The following is an 18,762-nucleotide window of genomic DNA, read 5'->3' on the forward strand; positions in this document are numbered from 1 at the left end:
TTTAGTGAAGTTATGTGTGAAATGCTTTGGTTCATGATTGAAGTGGCAATCTGTCAATTTTCAAAACTTAGTGCAAGGTTCATTTTTATATAAAAGGAACAATCATATCCAAACAGGATGATAAAGTAATAATGCTGCTGTGTTAAATGCTTTATTTGGGTACGTTAATTCAGTGGTAACCATTTTCTGTAATTGACTAATACTGTATGTGACTTTTGGCTCATTTTAAAAAACAAAAACTGCCCAAATCCATCTGCCTTTACTCCATGCTGTTCTGGGTGTGAGATTTTTGGGAGGTTTTTTTTCATTTTTAGTTCTGTTCTCCAGTAGCATGTCTCTGATTGCTTGATGGCATTAATAGGCTTGGCATCCTTATGGCACCACACCACTAGGGAGGAATGAGAGGCTTGCTCTGTAGGCTCTGTATCCCCAAATTCATTTATATCTCAAAATGTGTGAGGCTTTGAAAGGCCTGTTCATGGGGACAGAAAGTGGAAAACTGATAAGGATGCATGGAAAAATGGAATACAGAAATAAACTTAGTTCACATTATGATAAGGGTATAATGAATTAGAAGAAAAAGCAATTGGTTGGTAACTTTACTGTCCAGACACAATAAAATGATAAAATGAAAAGAATGCCAAATGTTGGAAACAAATCTTGTTGATGCTTCTAATTGTGTGAATTAAGGAAAATATGGTTTCTTCCATTTAAACTCCTGTTGATGGACTCTAAAATAAAGTTTGGTACTTTGCTTAAAATAGAAAATCAGCTGTTACTACACTGGATTGTGCCATGTCCTCTGATATTTGTTTGCAGGTTTCTGCTCACACTGCCAATACAAAAGGAGCTTTAGCTAATAGACATGCTGAATTCTGACAGTGTAGTTGATAAAAATGATGTTAAGGAGAGCCTGAAGAGGCTTTGGTTTGTCCCAACAAAAGACCAAGCAGGATACTGGTAACCATTAAATGGGTATATTTTTCTGACTCAAATAGGGGTCTTTGGAAAAAATGCTCTGGTTTCATTTGATAATTGTGAGCCAAAACCATTTCTTTCTAAAGCTGCTTTGTTTGGAAGCTTCAGTTGGAGTGTGTATATGCCCTAATGTGTGTGTATGTGCACACATTTTTATATATCTTTTCATATACTATATAATGGTCATATGCACACACGATGTGATGAGGGTATGATGTGGATAAAACATAATACTTGAAGCAGTGATTACTAGAAAATGGTGCTAAGCAGCTGAATAAACAGTACTTTTCTCAGAGTTTGTAAATGCAGGTAAAGGCTTTTTGTGATAGGAGGCAGTGATTTCAAAAGCTGAAGAAACAGAATAGAAATTAATTTTTGTGATCCTGTCTCATGTCCCTTATCATATTGTTGTAGTTGTGGTGTCACTGTTTTTTCAGAATCACAAGTGTGGAAGGATCTGTAGGCATGAGGAGGTGTAATTAACTTTTTTGTGGCTTTGGTCCTACTTTTTGCTGGTATAGATTGCACCTTAAGTGAAGGCTGTTGATGCTGATTTAAGCTAGACAGTGGCTGGACTCACCTGAAACTATTGCAGTCTAAATTGACCCATATCACACCTAATGCTGTATTTACCAATGATAGTAATGCAGAACATCTCTTCAGCAGATTTCATTCCCTGGAACATGAAAATTAAGTATTAACTTGCTGCTTTGCAGTGTTCCCCTAAAACAGGATTTTTGGGATGTAATGTTTTCTTGCAAATGATAGCTGATTTTTTTTTTTTTTTTTGGAAGCCCCCCAGTATAGATCCTTGTCTACATTCTTGGTCTCAGATCTTGACATTTATTTTTGCATTGCCTATTAGAGAGTATAGAGGTGTGGTTTTGAAAAAATATCTTTTTCTCTCTGGTTTAGAGCACTGATTGGTATAAGGGAGTGTCAAACTTCAGACTTGAGAAAGAGTAGTCCTGGAAATTTCATCTGGTTGCTGGGGCTTTTTGTGGTGTGTTGCTGCTTTTTGGGGGTTTTTTGATTGTTTGGTTTTGTTGGTTTATTTCCTCTGACTATTGAATAACTATGTTTAGAAGAGTTAATGGACTTGTGTGTTTAATGCCAGCTTGTTCTGCTTGTTTGAAGAAGCCACTTTCTCTTTTTCGATATAAACCCCCAACAATAAAATTTTACCTTTGATACTTGAAACCTTCTTTACAACAGTTTGGTACTTCCTGCCAAGTAAGAGAATTTGAGATGGTGTTAGGGGGTCTTGAAGTGATTCCTGTGTGCGGAAATCAGGTTTCAGGCAACCTGAATGTTTTCCTAGCTGTGTGTTCCAGTGGGGGTCTGGAGTTGGGAGTGTTTGCAGACAATCAGACACACCTGGGGTCTGGTTAGACCCCCTGGGTGCCTGGAATTGGGCAGCTTCAGGCAAATAAGCCTTCAGACGAAGGTTTGTTTTTTTGAAAGCTATTCTCTGTCTTCCCCCTCTTCATTGCAGTTACCAAGCTGGTCTAATAAGGTGCTACACCCGCCAAAGGTGTTAAGTTTCCTTACCTCACTCCTGGAAATGTGCTGGTTTAGTTTGGACTTGTTTGTCTTGAATAGAGAGTGGTTGTGATGGCTTTGGTGTGGGAGTTGTTTGTGTAGTGAGGAGCTGGGTGCTGGAGGTTGCTTGTTTCAGAGCTGGCTGTCACACTTTGTTAGCATGAGAGGGAGAATGTAAGTCCTGAGTTTGCAGAGCTGTTCACTGCTCTGTGCCAGCAAACTGCCTGATACTTAAAGGACAGCCTGCTCCTAGTGGTTAGAAAGAACCTCTTAAACAAAAATCAAACTCTGCTGCCTTAAACAGTCTCTTATATCCAGCATTTCTATCTTAGCTTTATTTTGCTACTTAAAAAGGGAAATGTCTTTGAACTACTGGGATCAAAAAAAGCAAGATAAAATTTTAAAATTGGCAGTGAAACAACTTTTCAGCTCTTTCAAATTGAGGATACAAGTATTTTGACTACGTAGGAAAGTACATTCATGAATTTACAAGCAGATTATGTCATCTTTTTAAAAAATCTGCTATTTCCTTTTTTTTATTACATGCAGTTTGCTTCTGTGTAAACAGTTAACCCTTTGTGCAAAGGAGAGTTTCTAGGTGTTTTTGAATTCCCTTTATGGCAGTGCTGGTTTCTTTTGGTTAAAATGTTTTCTAAAATGAATTGAGGATGTGGGGGAGAACATGTTCAAATGAAGTTTGAGCTTCCATTGGTTCAGCATGTGTCAGTGCTTAGTCTGAAGTTAGTATACATTTCAAAGACTGTATATTGTAGTTTTCAGCTCTGAAGGAATTATGTTCTCACCACTTAAGGATTTCTTAGACTGAAAAATGAGGTTTTATGCTCATTTCCCTCTGTCAGAAAATTTCAATATTCAGAATTTTTCTCCCTGTCCCTCACATTTTCTTAATATTCTCAGTGAGTCTTAGTTATATTTACGAAACCTTGTTAAATGTGTGGTTCATTTATTTTGCAGTCACAGAATTGAAAATATACCTAAAGGTAGAATGTGATCTGTGGTCCATTTACAAGAAGTTGTGTGAAAGGAGTATAATATTATATTGAGGTCATAGAATAAGATGTTGAGTCAACATTTCAAAACTTATGATTAATGTAGTCTTTACTATTTTTTATACTGATTCTGAAATATCCTCTCTTGAAGGTTCTAGCCATTTCTTGCATTTATTTATACTGTTTTACTGAGGACATTCTTTTCCTGCACATTTTTAATTTAGGGATAGTAATGCTAACCTAATAGTGATGTGTCTGTATAATATAGTGTGTATGATATACATATAGACTATGAAGTTAGGCAGAAATTCTGTCTTCAAAACTACCTATTTTCCTCTTTGTACACACTTTAACCTCACCTGCTCTAAGAGGCATCTCAGCAAGACTGGTCTAGGAAAAGTGACCTAACTCCAAACAGCTGTGAAGTGACCTGGACCCTGACCTACTGGTAGTATCAAAACCAGGAGAGTGTGACCAAGAGCTTATGCTTTTTAAGACTTAAAAATATTTAAATATTGTTCAGAATCATTAAATAACATTTATCTTTATTGTAGAAACACTTTAGGTTTCTGTCCAGTGATGATTAAAACAGAGAATAAAAGTATTTGCCTTCTTTGATGTTGGTGTTATGTGGCACAGAGGAAAAGTAATTATTCAGAGGAATCTGCAAATTTTTTTTAACCTAGAAAGGGTAATTTCTAAAGTTAGGGGAGATGCTGCAGTGTGATTTTGTCATGCTCTGTGGGAAATGAATTTTTAGAGAAGTCTTGCTTCCAGCAGTGCCTGTGTTATAAATGATCAGCCAGAAATCCAAATTAATAAATGCGAATGATTTTATTTTTGCGACCAAAATACAGTCCTCAGAACCCACAGCCAAAGAGACAGCATCGAGCCCGGGATCTGCACTGGGTGAGCATTGATCTGACCCCTATCATCAGATCCCCCTCTGTTCAGCAATGCTGGTTCCAGCGGGGCTCTTTTAAACAGTTTTTTATGCCTGAGGTAAAGGTGCCCCAATTTCTTTTGTAACCCCGCATATGTGTGAGAGTTTTTCACTGTGCAGGGCTGGACAGTCGCTGTTTCCTGAGCAGTGGCAGGCACTGACCATGTCAGGGGAAGTCAAGTATTCAGATGTATGCTCCTTGGCACTTCGGTTATCTTGATTGATGGTATCTATCAAGTGATGATCAATCATCCTTGGGTGTTCCCTGATGGCTCCATCTCCACGCTGGCCATCTTTCATTAGTAAAGCATTGTTGTCAGTCTCCAGGCTGCTCATGGTCAGAGGCCTGCTGGATTTTATAATCTTTATAGTATACTGTCACACATCCTGGCTAGATGGTGACAGTGGGGGGTGACAGTCCCCCTTTTCCAGGGCTCCGCAGAATCCCAGTACCAGTGGAGGCTCAACGTGGAACAAAAGGACAGCAACAGCACAGGCCTGGGGTGACACTGGGTCACTTTATTTGATGTTACACTCCCCGGGTCTCAGGGTCCCAGGCAAGGAGCTGGGGACAAACAGCAGCCTATAAAAGGGGGCAGGTCTCAAGGGAGGATACAATGTAAGAACTGTGGGTGGAACACCAGGCAGGGAATACAAGGGAGGAGAACTGCTTGGGACAGGAGGGCTTAACAACTGGATGTGGGAGGAAGGGGTTTGAAACTTGGCAGAAAAGTAGCTAAGTAGCAAAAAGATAAGACACCTGGCTCAATTGAATAACAAGACAAATCTGTGTGGGAGAAAAAAAACCCCAAAAGGACAAATCAAACGATAACCTGCAAAATAAAAACACAATGCAACATTATACATTCTCCCCTTAAGCATGAATTCTTTTCTACCATATATTACACCTGTGTGCTAAGCAGTGCTGTGCCTCTGCAGCCTTCCAGCAGGACGCAGCCATGGCCACGGAGATCGGCTCCCCGCCGCGCTTCTTCCACATGCCGCGCTTCCAGCACCAGGCGCCGCGGCAGCTCTTCTACAAGCGGCCCGACTTCGCCCAGCAGCAGGCCATGCAGCAGCTCACCTTCGACGGCAAGCGCATGAGGAAAGCTGTCAACAGAAAGACCATCGACTACAATCCTTCTGTCATCAAATATTTGGAGGTCAGTAAAGGGGTTTATGGGTTTTGTTTAGAAATTTCTTTTTGTTTCTCTTCCTGATTGGGATTTGTGCTTTTTGGTTTCCGCAGAGCGGGCTGGAATACTGGGAGAGCTGCTGCTGCATTTTTAGCCAAAATTCCAAATGCTTGTAAATTTGGTGTATTGTGAATAAAAAGGGGATGCTGAGCATTGGCAATAAAACTGCATGTGTTGTGTATTTTGTATAAATACCAACTCTTGCATTTTGTCTCGAAATTCCAAGTTGGTGTGCAGTTGAATATCTTGTGTAATGTTCTGGCTTTTTGTTGTATTAGCTTTCTTAAGCTAGGTCTAATAAGCTCTTGGAGGTCTATAAAACACTCAAGATAGCTCAGCTGCTCTTGGAGGCATAAAAATTAGCAGGATGGCTTCTGTTGCAGTGTTGGAAACAAAAAGGTTTAATAAAAGGCAAAATAACAAACAGAGAAAAACCGAGCCAGGGCAAGAGGTTCTTGCTCTTGGTAAAACACTTTATAAAAGCAATTAGTTTCCTAGTTCTCTTCTTTTCCTAGTAAATTGCCTAGGCAGGACTTTTTGGCTTCTGTCCAATTGGCTATCCTTAAGTTTGAGGTGTAGTCCCCCAGGCCTGTGAGGTGGCTTTTTCACCTAATCGAGGAGAGAAACTTCTGGGCTTCTTTCCTTTTTGAGGGGACAAAGGATAGTTTTGTCACTCTGTCAATAAGGGACACACTCCTATAGCTTTTCATAAAAAACTGATTATAAATAATGTAGTTGTTATTTTTGCTTTTAAATAGAAATTTCCCAAAATGGGAGATGAACCATTACCCCTTCCCCTCCAAAATCAGGGCACTAGAAATGTTTTCATTTTATGAAGTAGCTCTTCAGCTTGCAGTGTGGCCTCTGAAAGTCATTTCTGTACAGTTAAGAAATAGTGAAAAACTTTAACTTAAAATTTTATTGAAGAAATGTTTCTGTAAAAATGCTTATTTAGCTCACCTGATGGGATAGCATTACTGAAGAGATACAATTTTCTCATCCAAGATTTACTCTACAAGTACTGGACATTACCCTGGAAGAAATAGAATGAAATCTAAATACTGGCATTGTTACAGCTGCAAGAGCAACATTGCAGAAATGTGATGAAATTAATTCCATCTGCTATGGATAGTGCATGGTTATGGCTTGTAGGTGTTAACAGTTAGAAGGTTTTTGTAATAATTAATCCATTATTTAAGATTAGTTTGAACATCAAGCATTTGAAACATATTCTTACATTTTAGGAATGCCCCAAAAGAGATTCTATTAATAGTGGGCTATTCTAAAAAACATTTTTGAAGTCCAGGACCTTTTTACTGTGTCAGGGATAAGCACTCTCAAAATTCTGTTTATTAAAACATTAACAGCAAACAAAAAAAATCTTATCTCCATCTGCTGCCTTCAGTACTACTGATTTAATTTAATGCGATTCTAGAAAAAAATAACTAACCAAGAAAATGTGTAATTCGTTCTTGGCTCAGGAAGTTGTAGCAAACTGTCGTGGTGCATGCTGGGAATGTTTTACCTAGAATTGTAATTTGTTTCCAATATGTGCACTTATCCAAATTGGTGGGGTCTGTGGCACAAAGCCAAAACAAATAATTCTAAATCCATGAGAAGTGCTTTTGAAAAGGTTTTGTTTGATAACTCAGAAAATTTAAGTGATTGAAGGTGTTATTATCCCTTGGTCTTCTAAGTTTTGGCCTTTTGAAAGTGTTGTCTTTATGCTGGCACTGCAGATGGTTCTTTTGTAGCTCGTGCTGCTCTGTGGATTTCATGGGGAGTGCATCAGCACAGCTGCTAATGGTGTAAATTCTTGTCCTGAATATAAAGCTTTGACACTGGGCAGCAGAGTACCACAGTAATGTTCCTTGTTACACAGGACTGCTGCTTTCCTGGAGTTGCTTCAATCTGATGAAATTAACACTTGAAACGTTCCTGACTTCTTTTCTAAAATATAAACTCCACATGTTCCTTTTTGTGAGTCCAAAGTCTTAACACAGTTCATTCTAAAATCCCTGGAGCACTTTTGAATTTCCCAATCAGGATCTCTGTGTGTTTCTTATTTTCTGTTATTTAACAAGGAAATGCTCTATTATGAACTAGGAGTTGTTTTCTTCTTTCCAGAATAGAGTGTGGCAGAGAGACCAACGAGATATGCGAGCGATCCAGCCCGATGCAGGATATTACAATGATGTAAGTAAAATTTTCCTGTTCACTGATAAACTTGTGCAAATGAAAATTTGTCCAGAAGATAGGAAAGAGGTTATTTTTGTATCTGTAAAAAGCCTTAAAGCTGTGAAGGGTATTTTCACTCTACATTGTTTTGTTCTGTTGGAATCCATGTCCATAAAGGGACCTTAAGCTTGGACAGGCTTTTAATTTCTGTGCATAAGAACTTTCATCATGCACTGAGGTTACAAAGCTACTCTTGAAGATGCTGTTTCTGGATGTTTTTTTTTAAATCATGCAGACTTTGAAACACTTCTACCAACTTACGTCTGGTAATATCCCTGCAAATGCCAGCCTTGCTTTTTCCAAAATGGGTGTTTTGAATGTGTTCTTTTCTTCAAGGTTCTGATTTAAATGTCATCAGGATATCTTTTCTTTCTTCTCTTACAGTTGGTCCCTCCTATAGGAATGCTGAACAACCCTATGAATGCTGTGACAACAAAATTTGTTCGGACATCTACTAATAAAGTGAAATGCCCAGTGTTTGTTGTCAGGGTGAGTACAGTGTTGGAATTACTCTGTTGTGTTGTCCTAATTTAAATTAGACTGATTCTTAACTGAACGAGATGGCAGTTAAAGCATCTTTAAATAAAAATAGCACGTGCTGTGTATGAACTACTTCTGTGTCCAGTCTTTCTATGGAGAGCTTTAGGAAAATAAATTGTAAAGTCTGAGTACAACAGAGTCGTTACTCTCAGAGTTTGGGGTGCAATTCTTACCTTCCTTATTACACTTCAGAGACCTGACATGTCTTGACTCGAAAGGAAATTTGATCTCTGTGCTGTTGGAGTCTCATAGCAGCTTTTAACAACTTTTCCATGATGTCACAAGTATTGTTTAGTATGGATATTGTGTGCTAGAAATGCATTGGTGCCAATAAGCTGTTTCATCTTTACAACTAGAGTTTTTCATTGTTTTTACAGTGGACTTTGTCCTGTTGTTACAAAAGTCAAAAGTCTCTGGCACAGTTCTGCATTTTTGCCTTCTCACATCCTCTAGAAAGTCAGTTAGTAGCTTCGGTTTCTACAGAGTCCATGAAGAAGCTCATGATTTATTTGGAGAGTTGTGAAGAAATATTTGAATGTTATATTTGCACAGTTTAGTTAAATGTTTCTTTTGCAGTGGACTCCTGAGGGGAGACGCTTGGTCACTGGTGCATCTAGTGGGGAGTTCACTTTATGGAATGGACTGACTTTCAATTTTGAAACAATATTGCAGGTAAAGTAATCTGTCAAGATTTCTTTGTGTTTCCTTGAGGTCTTGGAGCATGTTTTAAGAACACATCTTCACCCTGTTCATCATGGGTCTCTGGTCTGAGTGGTGATGGGAGCCTTAGAGGTCTTCTGTCCTGCTGTGATCCCATGTCAGGCCATGGCTACAGGCAATTCACTTAATGCTTCTCATTCCACCTCCATCTTCTATATTAACTGTTCTTGAGAATGTACTACGAGTATTTGTAATAATAAAGAAACACTTTGGAAACAAAGTGCAAATACTCTTACTATTTAAAAGGCCATTGTGTACAGAGTAAGGGATTCCCCCCCCCAGCATCTTGAATGTAATTAGATCATCATTGTTCTGGTTTCCTCATTGCAGCTGTTAAGTCAGAACTTTAGTAACTTCAGTGTGTGTGTGGATCAGAGAGTATTGGAATGTGTTTGCTAGAAGTTCTGTTTCTGAATTTGCAGGCTCACGACAGCCCTGTAAGGGCTATGACTTGGTCACACAATGATATGTGGATGCTGACAGCAGACCACGGGGGATATGTGAAATACTGGCAGTCCAACATGAACAACGTCAAGATGTTCCAGGCACATAAGGAGGCGATTAGAGAGGCCAGGTTTATACACAATATACCATTTTCTGTAGTACCTATTGCCATGATTAGACTGTTCTCTAAGTGTATTCTGGGTGCAGAAATGCATGGGTTCTGTCAGATTCTGGGAAACTTCCTGCACCACATAAACACAGTATTTCCTTTTGTTTCCACATTCTCACCGTTTTGCTGGCACCTTTCTGAATTAGTATTGTCCCAGTATCCGCCTCTGCAATATGTTAGAGATGTATTTGTCTGCCGCATTTTGCACTGGTATTCTTTTCATTTTTATATGGTGACGATGTGTATCAGTTATTCCTTTTTATACGCACTGTGTAAGACGACAATTTCATTCCAAATAAAGAATTCAGTCTTTAATAATCTAACTGAATAAAATATAAAGCCTTCAGAAATAAAACACCTGCATAGTTCTCACAAAATAATAAAACACTAAATAAAGTGAAGAACTGCTTGGCTCGGTGAAGCCAAGACTTCCAGTAATACTAAATACCCACGCAGACTGCCACATACAGAAGTCTAATGTTAATACTGAATGGGTTCTTCAAGCTTGAAACTGTAAGAAAGCCATTGAAAAGAAGATTGTAGGATATTCTCTTGGTTCAGTGTTGATGCCTCAGTTGTGCAAATGTCTATATAAAAGTCAAATCCAAAGTGATACTTATCAGTAAGATGTAAATGAGGGGTGTTTCTAGAGCAAACCTGCATATAATTTTTAGTTAAGGTTTTTAAAGTAAGCCTGAAGAGAAGCTGCAGATCCCAAATGGTGCTAAAACAGTGTTTCTTTGGGTTCAGGTGCTGGCCCATGGTGATAAAGGTTCACTGTCACAAACTCACTTTCCACTAAAGTCACCATTTTTCTTGGTAGGGTGCAGCATTTTCTGCCAGAGTTTGGTTATGAGAAGTGCTTACTTTGGATTCAGTTACTGTCTGACTATCATGGCCATGCACTGAATTTCTCTACTGCTTTAGGCCCTTTCTTGATCATAAAGATCTAGGATTTCACAAGGGCTTCCTTGTGGTCTTTCACTGCACCAGAAAGAAAGTTGAGTGCCTGTCAGTTGTTGGAGGTGTTCTGGCCCTATTCACATGGTTAAATAACTCCTTGCTTTTCCAGTGACTTTCATCAATCAGTGTTAACTGCTGAACCTGGAAGCTGCTTACATGTCTGTAGGATTCTTTTCATGTTGTTGGTGGGGTGTAATAAGAGGGAGTGTTTCCAAATTGCTCTTATAAGTGTTTGTTTTATATAGGTTTTTTTTTCCCCAACAGTTAAACCAAGTAGCATTTTCCTGTAACCAGCTTTCCCTTATGTTTTGTTTCTCTGCTGCAAAGCACCTGTTGCTGAAGAAGAGTTTTTTCCTAAGAACTGTTCTCCTGTGCTTCTATGCAGTGTCACTTTCTTGTGCTATTACCAAACATGAAAATCTAGGCTGACAGTTACCAAACCATATTGATGTTGCTTCTCATCCGGCAGAGAAGGCACTACTGTGTGCAGTCACAGATAGGAAAGTGCTAAGAATAAATGACAGAATTTTTCCTCATTTGACAGGGGACTGCAATGCAATAGTAATCCTATGCTGAATTCCTGTCTTGTGGTGAGGTGCCGTTTGGCAGGCACTGTATTCACTTAGAAGTGCCTATGTTCAAATGCCTCCTTCAGTGTATAACACATTACAGTATAATTTTGCCCTGTCTGAGAAGCATAGATAATCTGTTAAATGCTGACTTCTTTCCCCTGCTGTGTGTCTTCATGTAACAGTTTCTCACCCACGGATAATAAATTTGCTACATGCTCTGACGACGGCACTGTTAGAATCTGGGACTTTCTACGTTGCCATGAGGAGAGAATTCTTCGAGGTATGTGTACCAAAAGTACTGATTGGGGTATTTCAAGAGGGGGAAAACTTTTTTTTAACTAGATGTTCACAATACAGAAGTATCACCTTGTCTACAATTTTTTTCTTAATGCTCCAAACAAGCTTTTGTTTGGTTGCTGCTATAGGTACCTTATATTCAGAGAGGCTGCAGTTCCCAAGGGCATTACACTGTTAACTCTCCACTTGAGCTCTAACAATGGAGGTGGATAGAAGGACATTTTACTGCTTCCTAATTAGGTAGAAATAGCTGTTTCTGGATCAGGAATACATTTCTCTTTCTCCAAAGCTTAATCTTTGTGGCTGCTGTTATTTCAGAACATGCATCTTCATGCAAAGGATTCCATTCTTTTCAGGGGCATACCTTTCATTCTGCTTTCTTCAGAGGCAAGGTGGTTATTTCTCATTCCTCAAGAGGAAGAGAATATTTAAATAGAGAAAACAGGTAAATTTTAATCACATAAATTTATAGCAGAGGCAAATAATCCTAGCTATGGGTAAAGTTTCTGTCCAACATCTGTGTACACTAAATTCTGGTGCCTTTCCACTGGCCTTCTTGAGCCTTTCTCCTTCTCTTGCTGCAGTCCTAATGAGCAGTAACAGTAGCTTCTGACAGCTATTCCTTTTTTGCAGAGATGTCCAAAATACATCATTTCATAAGAATATATTAAAAGGCTGTTATGAGACTGAGGGCTGTAGATGTGCAGATAATCTGCAAAGAAGTTATGGAATAAAAACATGGGCTTTCAGTTCCAGGTGTGTGAGCTTGTTCAGTGCTTTCCTGAATTAAGGATTTTTTTTTCCTAAATCGTGCCTCCAACTTGGACCTGTATTCCATATTTTATGAGGTAGAGCTCTCCCTGTTTCATTTGATTCTTAAGGTCTCCTCTTGTTTTACAAGCATTTTACTTTTAAACATCACTACTTGGCAAAAACATTGAGCTTCAGCATTATTTCAGTGGTGATATTTTAACAGCATGTGTCCATAGACATTATGGTAGGTGTGTTCTTTGCAGGACCTGGCAAACAAATTTCTAAGTTATATACTTTACACCTGTTACTCTGGAAGGCCTCAAACAGATTTAGGACTGTTTTGCTTTGCTTTACAAAGAAATCTTTCTGCCCTAAACATATTCTGTACCCTCCTCCAGGTGTGTACTAACCATGTGGAGGAAATTGGGATTCCCTCCACGCAGAGCTGTCAAGGTTATAAAAATCCCTCCACTTCTGTGTTCTTTCAGTGTTCTGTGTATAGAATAGAAGGAGAATAGCATTTAATTTAGGCTACAGAGAATTGAACTTGCACTACATTTTCTTCTGTTACCTTAACATTTGATTGTGAGTGGACCGCAGATAGAAGTATCCAATAGTTTCTTAGTTTATACATCTCAATATTCAATTTTTAGTTTGCACATAATTCTATAAACAATACATTTGCTTCTGTTATATCATCTAACCATAATACACTTCACTATTCATATAAGTTGAAAGTGGTTTGAAAACTTTACCATCTTTGGATAAAATTGAGCAGGGGAGATGATTCCTTGTTTCTACTGTCAGATAAGCAAAAAAACACCAAACCCCAAGCTAAACTCAAAGAACACCAGCAAAAACATCCCCCACACCAAAGCAAAATGATACCCAAACCCCTCATTGTTGGGAGGATGTCTCTGCAAATATACAGGTCTGATTTGGCTTTAGTTTCTAGGACTGGTTTTAAATGTGGTCAGAAGAGTTATTTGAAAGAGCTGATGGGTAACATCATTTTCTTGGTAGAAAATACAAGCTTTCACTCTTTCATTTGGAAGTTAGTGCCTTATGGCTTTGGGGTATTGATCTTCAGCTTTTGGCTCCTCCATGTGCATTCTGCTTTTACATGGTTACAAGTGTGACCTGTAATGCTTTGCTGAGTACAGCCTTCCAATTGTGCAACTGCTCATGCCATTGCCATGCAGTTAGAGATCTGTAAATTAAAATTTTGGTGCCTCTATGTCAAAGGGATTTTATATACATTGTTTAGATCGAATGCAATCCTGGGAAATTATTTCTTACTTTCACACATCATACATCTATTCTGGATAATATTGGTGCTGTGAAGTTGAAGGAATTCTGCAGTGTACTTTATGTCCAGAGTTTCCCTTCACATGTTAAGGTGTTCTTCAAGTTGTCACACAGAATTATAAAAGTCAAACATAACTATCAGTTTACAGTCAGATGTATTAATTAAAAAGATCAGCACTCACAGGGATAATATGTCAATATGTTGTTGTTCAGAATGATTTTTCAACAACAAATTAAGGAACATATTTTAAAAAACAGATTTGAAGAATCTAATGGTAAGAATGCTTTTAAAGCAATTCTGTAGAGAGCATTAAAGTTACTGGGATAAGCTTTGCTGATATAAAAAAGACAGAATTCCACAGACTTATTGCAGGTGCTATTGCTTGCACTAGAGCAAACTAATATTTATTCCTATTGTTTATTGAAATGGGTTCCTTAAAAGTGGCCTGAAGCAACAATTCTAGACTTCCCTTCTGAAGAGTACTGGAAAAACAATGGAAGTGGTAAATTACATAAGATGAATTTTTAAGGTTTCCCTGCAGTTCTTTCAGCTGTCTGGAATGGGCTGTGCATTTATCCAGTAGTTTAACCATGAATACATGGGCTGCATGAGATACACTTATTAACTGTGTCCACTTCCCTTTAATTCCTCAAAGTGAAGGTAAGCAGGACACCCTCCAGGGTTCTTCACGGGTTGTGCCAGAGGTTCTGAGTCTCATTTTTTCAATCTCTGAGTCCCTTTTTGCTGGCCAGTTTTTCACTGCCTAATGTTGCTTTGGCTGTTGTTTGTACCACCACAGCTTTCCAGGGCACTGGAGGGGGAGTTTGGGCATTTTGTTAGCAGAACATGCAGATTTATCAGGCTCCTTTTTAATACCCTAAAGAAATAAATAGGATTAAATTCTTGTTTTCTTGGGGAACCGTCTTTAAATAATTCAAGTGAGTTATCTTGGAAGAACTTGTAGGTGGAGGAACTAGCATTGAGTGTCATTGCTTCCCCACAGCCCAGGCACTGCCTGGCTTTCTCTTGAGGTAGAGCTGCTGTCATCTGATTTTGCACCAGTTGCTTTTACCTCTGTCAATTTGTGTCATTTCAGCATCTTGATGATGGTAGTGAGTGCAGTTTAGTGCACTTACTTAAATACATAGGTAGGAACTTCAGTGATGGTAAAAAAATGTTTTAAAAATAAGACATGGAAAACAGGCTATAGTATAGCAGCATTTTATTTTCATGACAATCTGTTCCTCTGAAAGGCATTTCCAATAAAATGATCTCAGATCTTTTGTCTAAACTGTTGCAATGATGTTAATGTTGGGAACATTTCTGTAAGAACATAGACATGGATGGCCCTTAATAATGCTAAAAACATCTAGTGAAAAACTGCAGTACAACATTCATGTCCCTTTATTTACATGAGAAATTAATGCTATTGCTGATTTTTACTGGTGGCAGTGACATTCTGGGTAGTGTGTCTGTGCTGATGTATCCCTGGGAATATTTTGGGTAGGTCATTAATAAACACATGATTCCTTAATTATTCCCAGCATGACATTGTGGGTTAGGAGGCTACAAATAGATTTTGGATTTCTCAGTTCTCTTCTCCTTCCTCTCACAGAATGCAGTAGAAATGAGTGCTTGGGAAGACTGTTTTCATTCTGAAGTGTAGATGAACTCTGTATTCCCAGGATTTCAGAGTAACCTGCCTTAAATAGGTCTTTTGGGGAGGATGACTCCACCCAGCTCTCTGAAGGATGGTATAACCCATGCTTTTTAAAATACTTTGTAGATATGTTCTATTTCCTGTCTCTAAAATAGGGGGATACATTAAACAATCTTTCAGTGATTTGTCTTAGCCTAATTCAGGCAATTAAAGGCAATCAAGATTATTGTATTCTGCCTGGATTTGAAATGTGCAGTTTGTAACATCTGATTTTTTAACACTATCACCTACAAAATAACCCATGTGTTTGTGCCTGCAGAAGTCACAGCAGTTGTGGTAAACAGACTTTTCATCTGCTCCCAGGTTCTGCAAAAGTATTTCCACCTCTGTTCATACTGAAATAACTGAGGGATTTATTCCTTCCTTCTTTTCCATTTCTCAGTCTTTATTAACAAATAATGTACCATGAAGCCCCTTAAGGCGTTTGAATCTATTGTATGGTTTGTATTCTCTGCACTTTCTGCCTGAAAGTGAGGGATCTCTTCAGAGTTTTTTTCCTCAAATAGCAAATCCTGAACTTAATTTAGACATGAGTTCCGTGGGTAAAAGAAATTGAGGAGCAGAGCTACATCTTCATCTTGGTCCCTCACTTTTAAACAGGTATTATTATCCAGCTCTTAGCCTTGAAGCAAGTAGCTTCTAAAACTGTTTCCTTTTCTTGGAGTATAATTGAACTCTACATCAGATAATTTAAAAGAAAAACCCTAACACTTTTTCTTTTTTTTCCCTTGTCTCAACAAAGAGAGAACTCAGTAAATTCCAGAAGTGCCTGTATGTCAATACCATGTTTCTTGTAAGGAGACCTATTTTTTTAAACATTCTGGGGTTTTTTTGGTGGGGATTGCTTCTTTAGACTGTTGGGATTTCAGGTATATTTGAAACATCTTCTAGTCTAGGTGCATCCCTGCATAAATATTAGAAAATTTTTACTCAGAACAGAAGCTCAGGATGAAATGAGACCTGGCTGGTAGTGGCACCAACCATATCAATCTAGAGAAGGCAAGTCCTTGAATTTTTGAACTTAAAAAGATGATCTCCTTTGGAATGCTGGTATTGGACCAGCTCACCTCTTTGTTGGTGGGTTTTTTGTTTGCCAGGTGGTGTTGGTCTCTGATCTTCATCAGTCTGTTGCCAAAGCTGAGCTGGGGCTGGGGGAGAGAGGTGTTGCAGCTTAATCAGTTGAGGAACAGCAGATTGCTGTACTTTTCATGTGCATTAGGCACAAGAAGTGTTAAGGAATTTGTGTTAATAGTGAATCTGTGAGAGGTTTTCCCCCTACATGAACAGGATCACTTGTACAATCTGGGATGCAGGAGCCCTGTTGTTCTGCTGCTCATGTTATGCCAGTAATCCTGCTGCTGCTCCTTTGATTTTTGTGCATGGTGGGCTCTTTATAGTCTGGTGCACTTTGCTTCTCTCATTAGGAAATTACCTTTGTGAGATTAAAAGTTACCAATACTGTGCACAGTTTCTTTCTTCAGAAGTGGAAGGTATCACACAACATATATTTCCCTAGCATCTTTCTCTACACTTTGTTCAGAGTTAAGTAGCACCAGAGACCTGGAGTGGGAATACTCATACCCTTTCCTGAGCTTGTGGCTAGTCTCAGTTACTGCTGCTTGTTAGGATGGTGGATATCACCTACATTAGATGGGAAGAATCCCATTTCTTGCTTGAGGCTACTAAAAAGTGTTCAGGTGCCACCTGGTAACTCAGTGTTATTCCTGATAATGACTTCCAGGACTAAAGTGCATTGGTTTGCTCTGCATAGGAAACTTTATTAGAGGTAGGCTTTATTGAAATATCCACTTCTCTATGTGTTAGAAATAAAAATCCTTCTGAGAATTGAGAAACTGCCCTGCTCTATTGATTTACATCAGCTTTATATTTGTGAAGTGTTTGGATTGAACAAAAATTTGGGATTGAACTGCTAGGTTGAGGTGGTTTCTGTGATTAAAAGGTGGTGATAAGGTGATAGCTTCAGGCTTTTGCTCTGCTTCTTAAAACAATTCCAGGAGAATTAGAGGATGTTGAAGACTGCTCTTGGAGCTGGTTGTACCTGATATGCTTAAAAACTGTAGTTCATTTTGTGAGTAGTGTACAGCATAAGAGTTCTGATTCTTACCTAGAACCAGGGTTTTGAAAATCCTGAAAAATTAAAAGGAAATACATAGAATTCTCTAGGAACGGGTAAAAGAGATCACAAGACATGAACCACAGCACTGTGCTATAAAAAGTTACACTGCACACTTCTGTCAAGGCTTTTCATGAGACCAGAATGAAGAGACACTGTGCAAGAGAGAGATTATTTCAGCTGCAACTCTGAAATATTTTCATCCCTTAAAGTTGTCCTGAAGCTGAAAGTTTTACAGTCACTTACACTGAGCCCAAGGGCAAATTTTACACTAATATTTGTAACCCATCAGTTCTGTTAAGCTTGGAGAAATAATGAGACACCTCAGAGAAACCAGGACAGCCAGCTCTCAATGCTGCTGAAATACAGGATAGTTCTATAAGAACTTCTCTGCATTGTTAGGATTTCTTGCCTCTGCTTCCTTTTGTGTGTCTGCTCATTGCAAGGGGCAGATAAATACTGAACTAGGTGAAACTATTTTTTACAGGTTGTTAGTTAGACTTGAGGGATGAGTTATAAATACTTGAGGGATGAGAACTTCATCTCCATCAGTTGTGACTTCACATGGAACTAAAAATAATTGTGCATAATACTCTCTGTAGGGCTCAGGACCCACCTGCAGTGAGAGCCTCTGGTGCACCTGAGAGCTTTGTCCCTCAGCCCTACACATGATTGTGAAGGAAGAAAAACACCATAAAGCAGATCACATTGATATTAATGATAAAATCCTAAATTCCAGAGGCATTTGAATGCTGATGCTAAGGTGTTACCAGTCTTTCTTTCTCAGCACAAGTGTGGTTGTTGAAAAGGAGGCAGGCTGGGTGCCATTGAGGATGGTGGCCTCTGGATATCTACTCACCAGTATCTGTCATAGCAAAAGTTCTCAGCAAAAAAAATTGTCTGCAATTAGCCTTAAGCCAGTTAAATTAGTAACTCATCTCTGATAAAGTCTTACATGGATGAATACTCAGAATTGAACACTTCATTAATTAACTTTTTAATGGACTCTCTTTTTCTGACATACCGTTTTTTTAGAGAACACAGATAAAATGAAGCTCTTTTAGAATAAGTGGTGGAAGTCTTCAGAAAATAGAAAAGCACAGTTCCTTGCTGAAAATAATCCATGTCAGTCCTTAGAAACTTCCCTTGCAGGCTTCATGATGCCATTTGTATGAGTTAAACAAAACTCTTTATTTAACTTTTGTCTTTTTATATCCTTCAGTTACTGTACTAA

At 38.6% G+C, this 18,762-nt stretch overlaps 1 protein-coding gene across 2 annotated transcripts in view; it reads left to right on the top strand.

Annotated features, from left to right (window-relative positions):
- The window catches only part of WDR33 (WD repeat domain 33), a 69,301-nt gene that overhangs the window by 12,306 nt on the left and 38,233 nt on the right, over positions 1–18,762 (top strand). For both annotated transcript variants that reach the window (XM_059854996.1, XM_059854995.1), the window contains exons 2-7: positions 5,413–5,636; positions 7,797–7,865; positions 8,292–8,396; positions 9,024–9,119; positions 9,590–9,741; positions 11,498–11,595. In XM_059854996.1, the coding sequence (XP_059710979.1) occupies positions 5,433–5,636; positions 7,797–7,865; positions 8,292–8,396; positions 9,024–9,119; positions 9,590–9,741; positions 11,498–11,595 (724 nt within the window). In that variant the 5' untranslated portion in view covers positions 5,413–5,432. The remainder of the gene's footprint in view (positions 1–5,412; positions 5,637–7,796; positions 7,866–8,291; positions 8,397–9,023; positions 9,120–9,589; positions 9,742–11,497; positions 11,596–18,762) is intronic.

This window comes from Haemorhous mexicanus, chromosome 10, assembly GCF_027477595.1.
Source record: "Haemorhous mexicanus isolate bHaeMex1 chromosome 10, bHaeMex1.pri, whole genome shotgun sequence".
In the NCBI taxonomy this organism is placed as follows: domain Eukaryota; kingdom Metazoa; phylum Chordata; class Aves; order Passeriformes; family Fringillidae; genus Haemorhous; species Haemorhous mexicanus.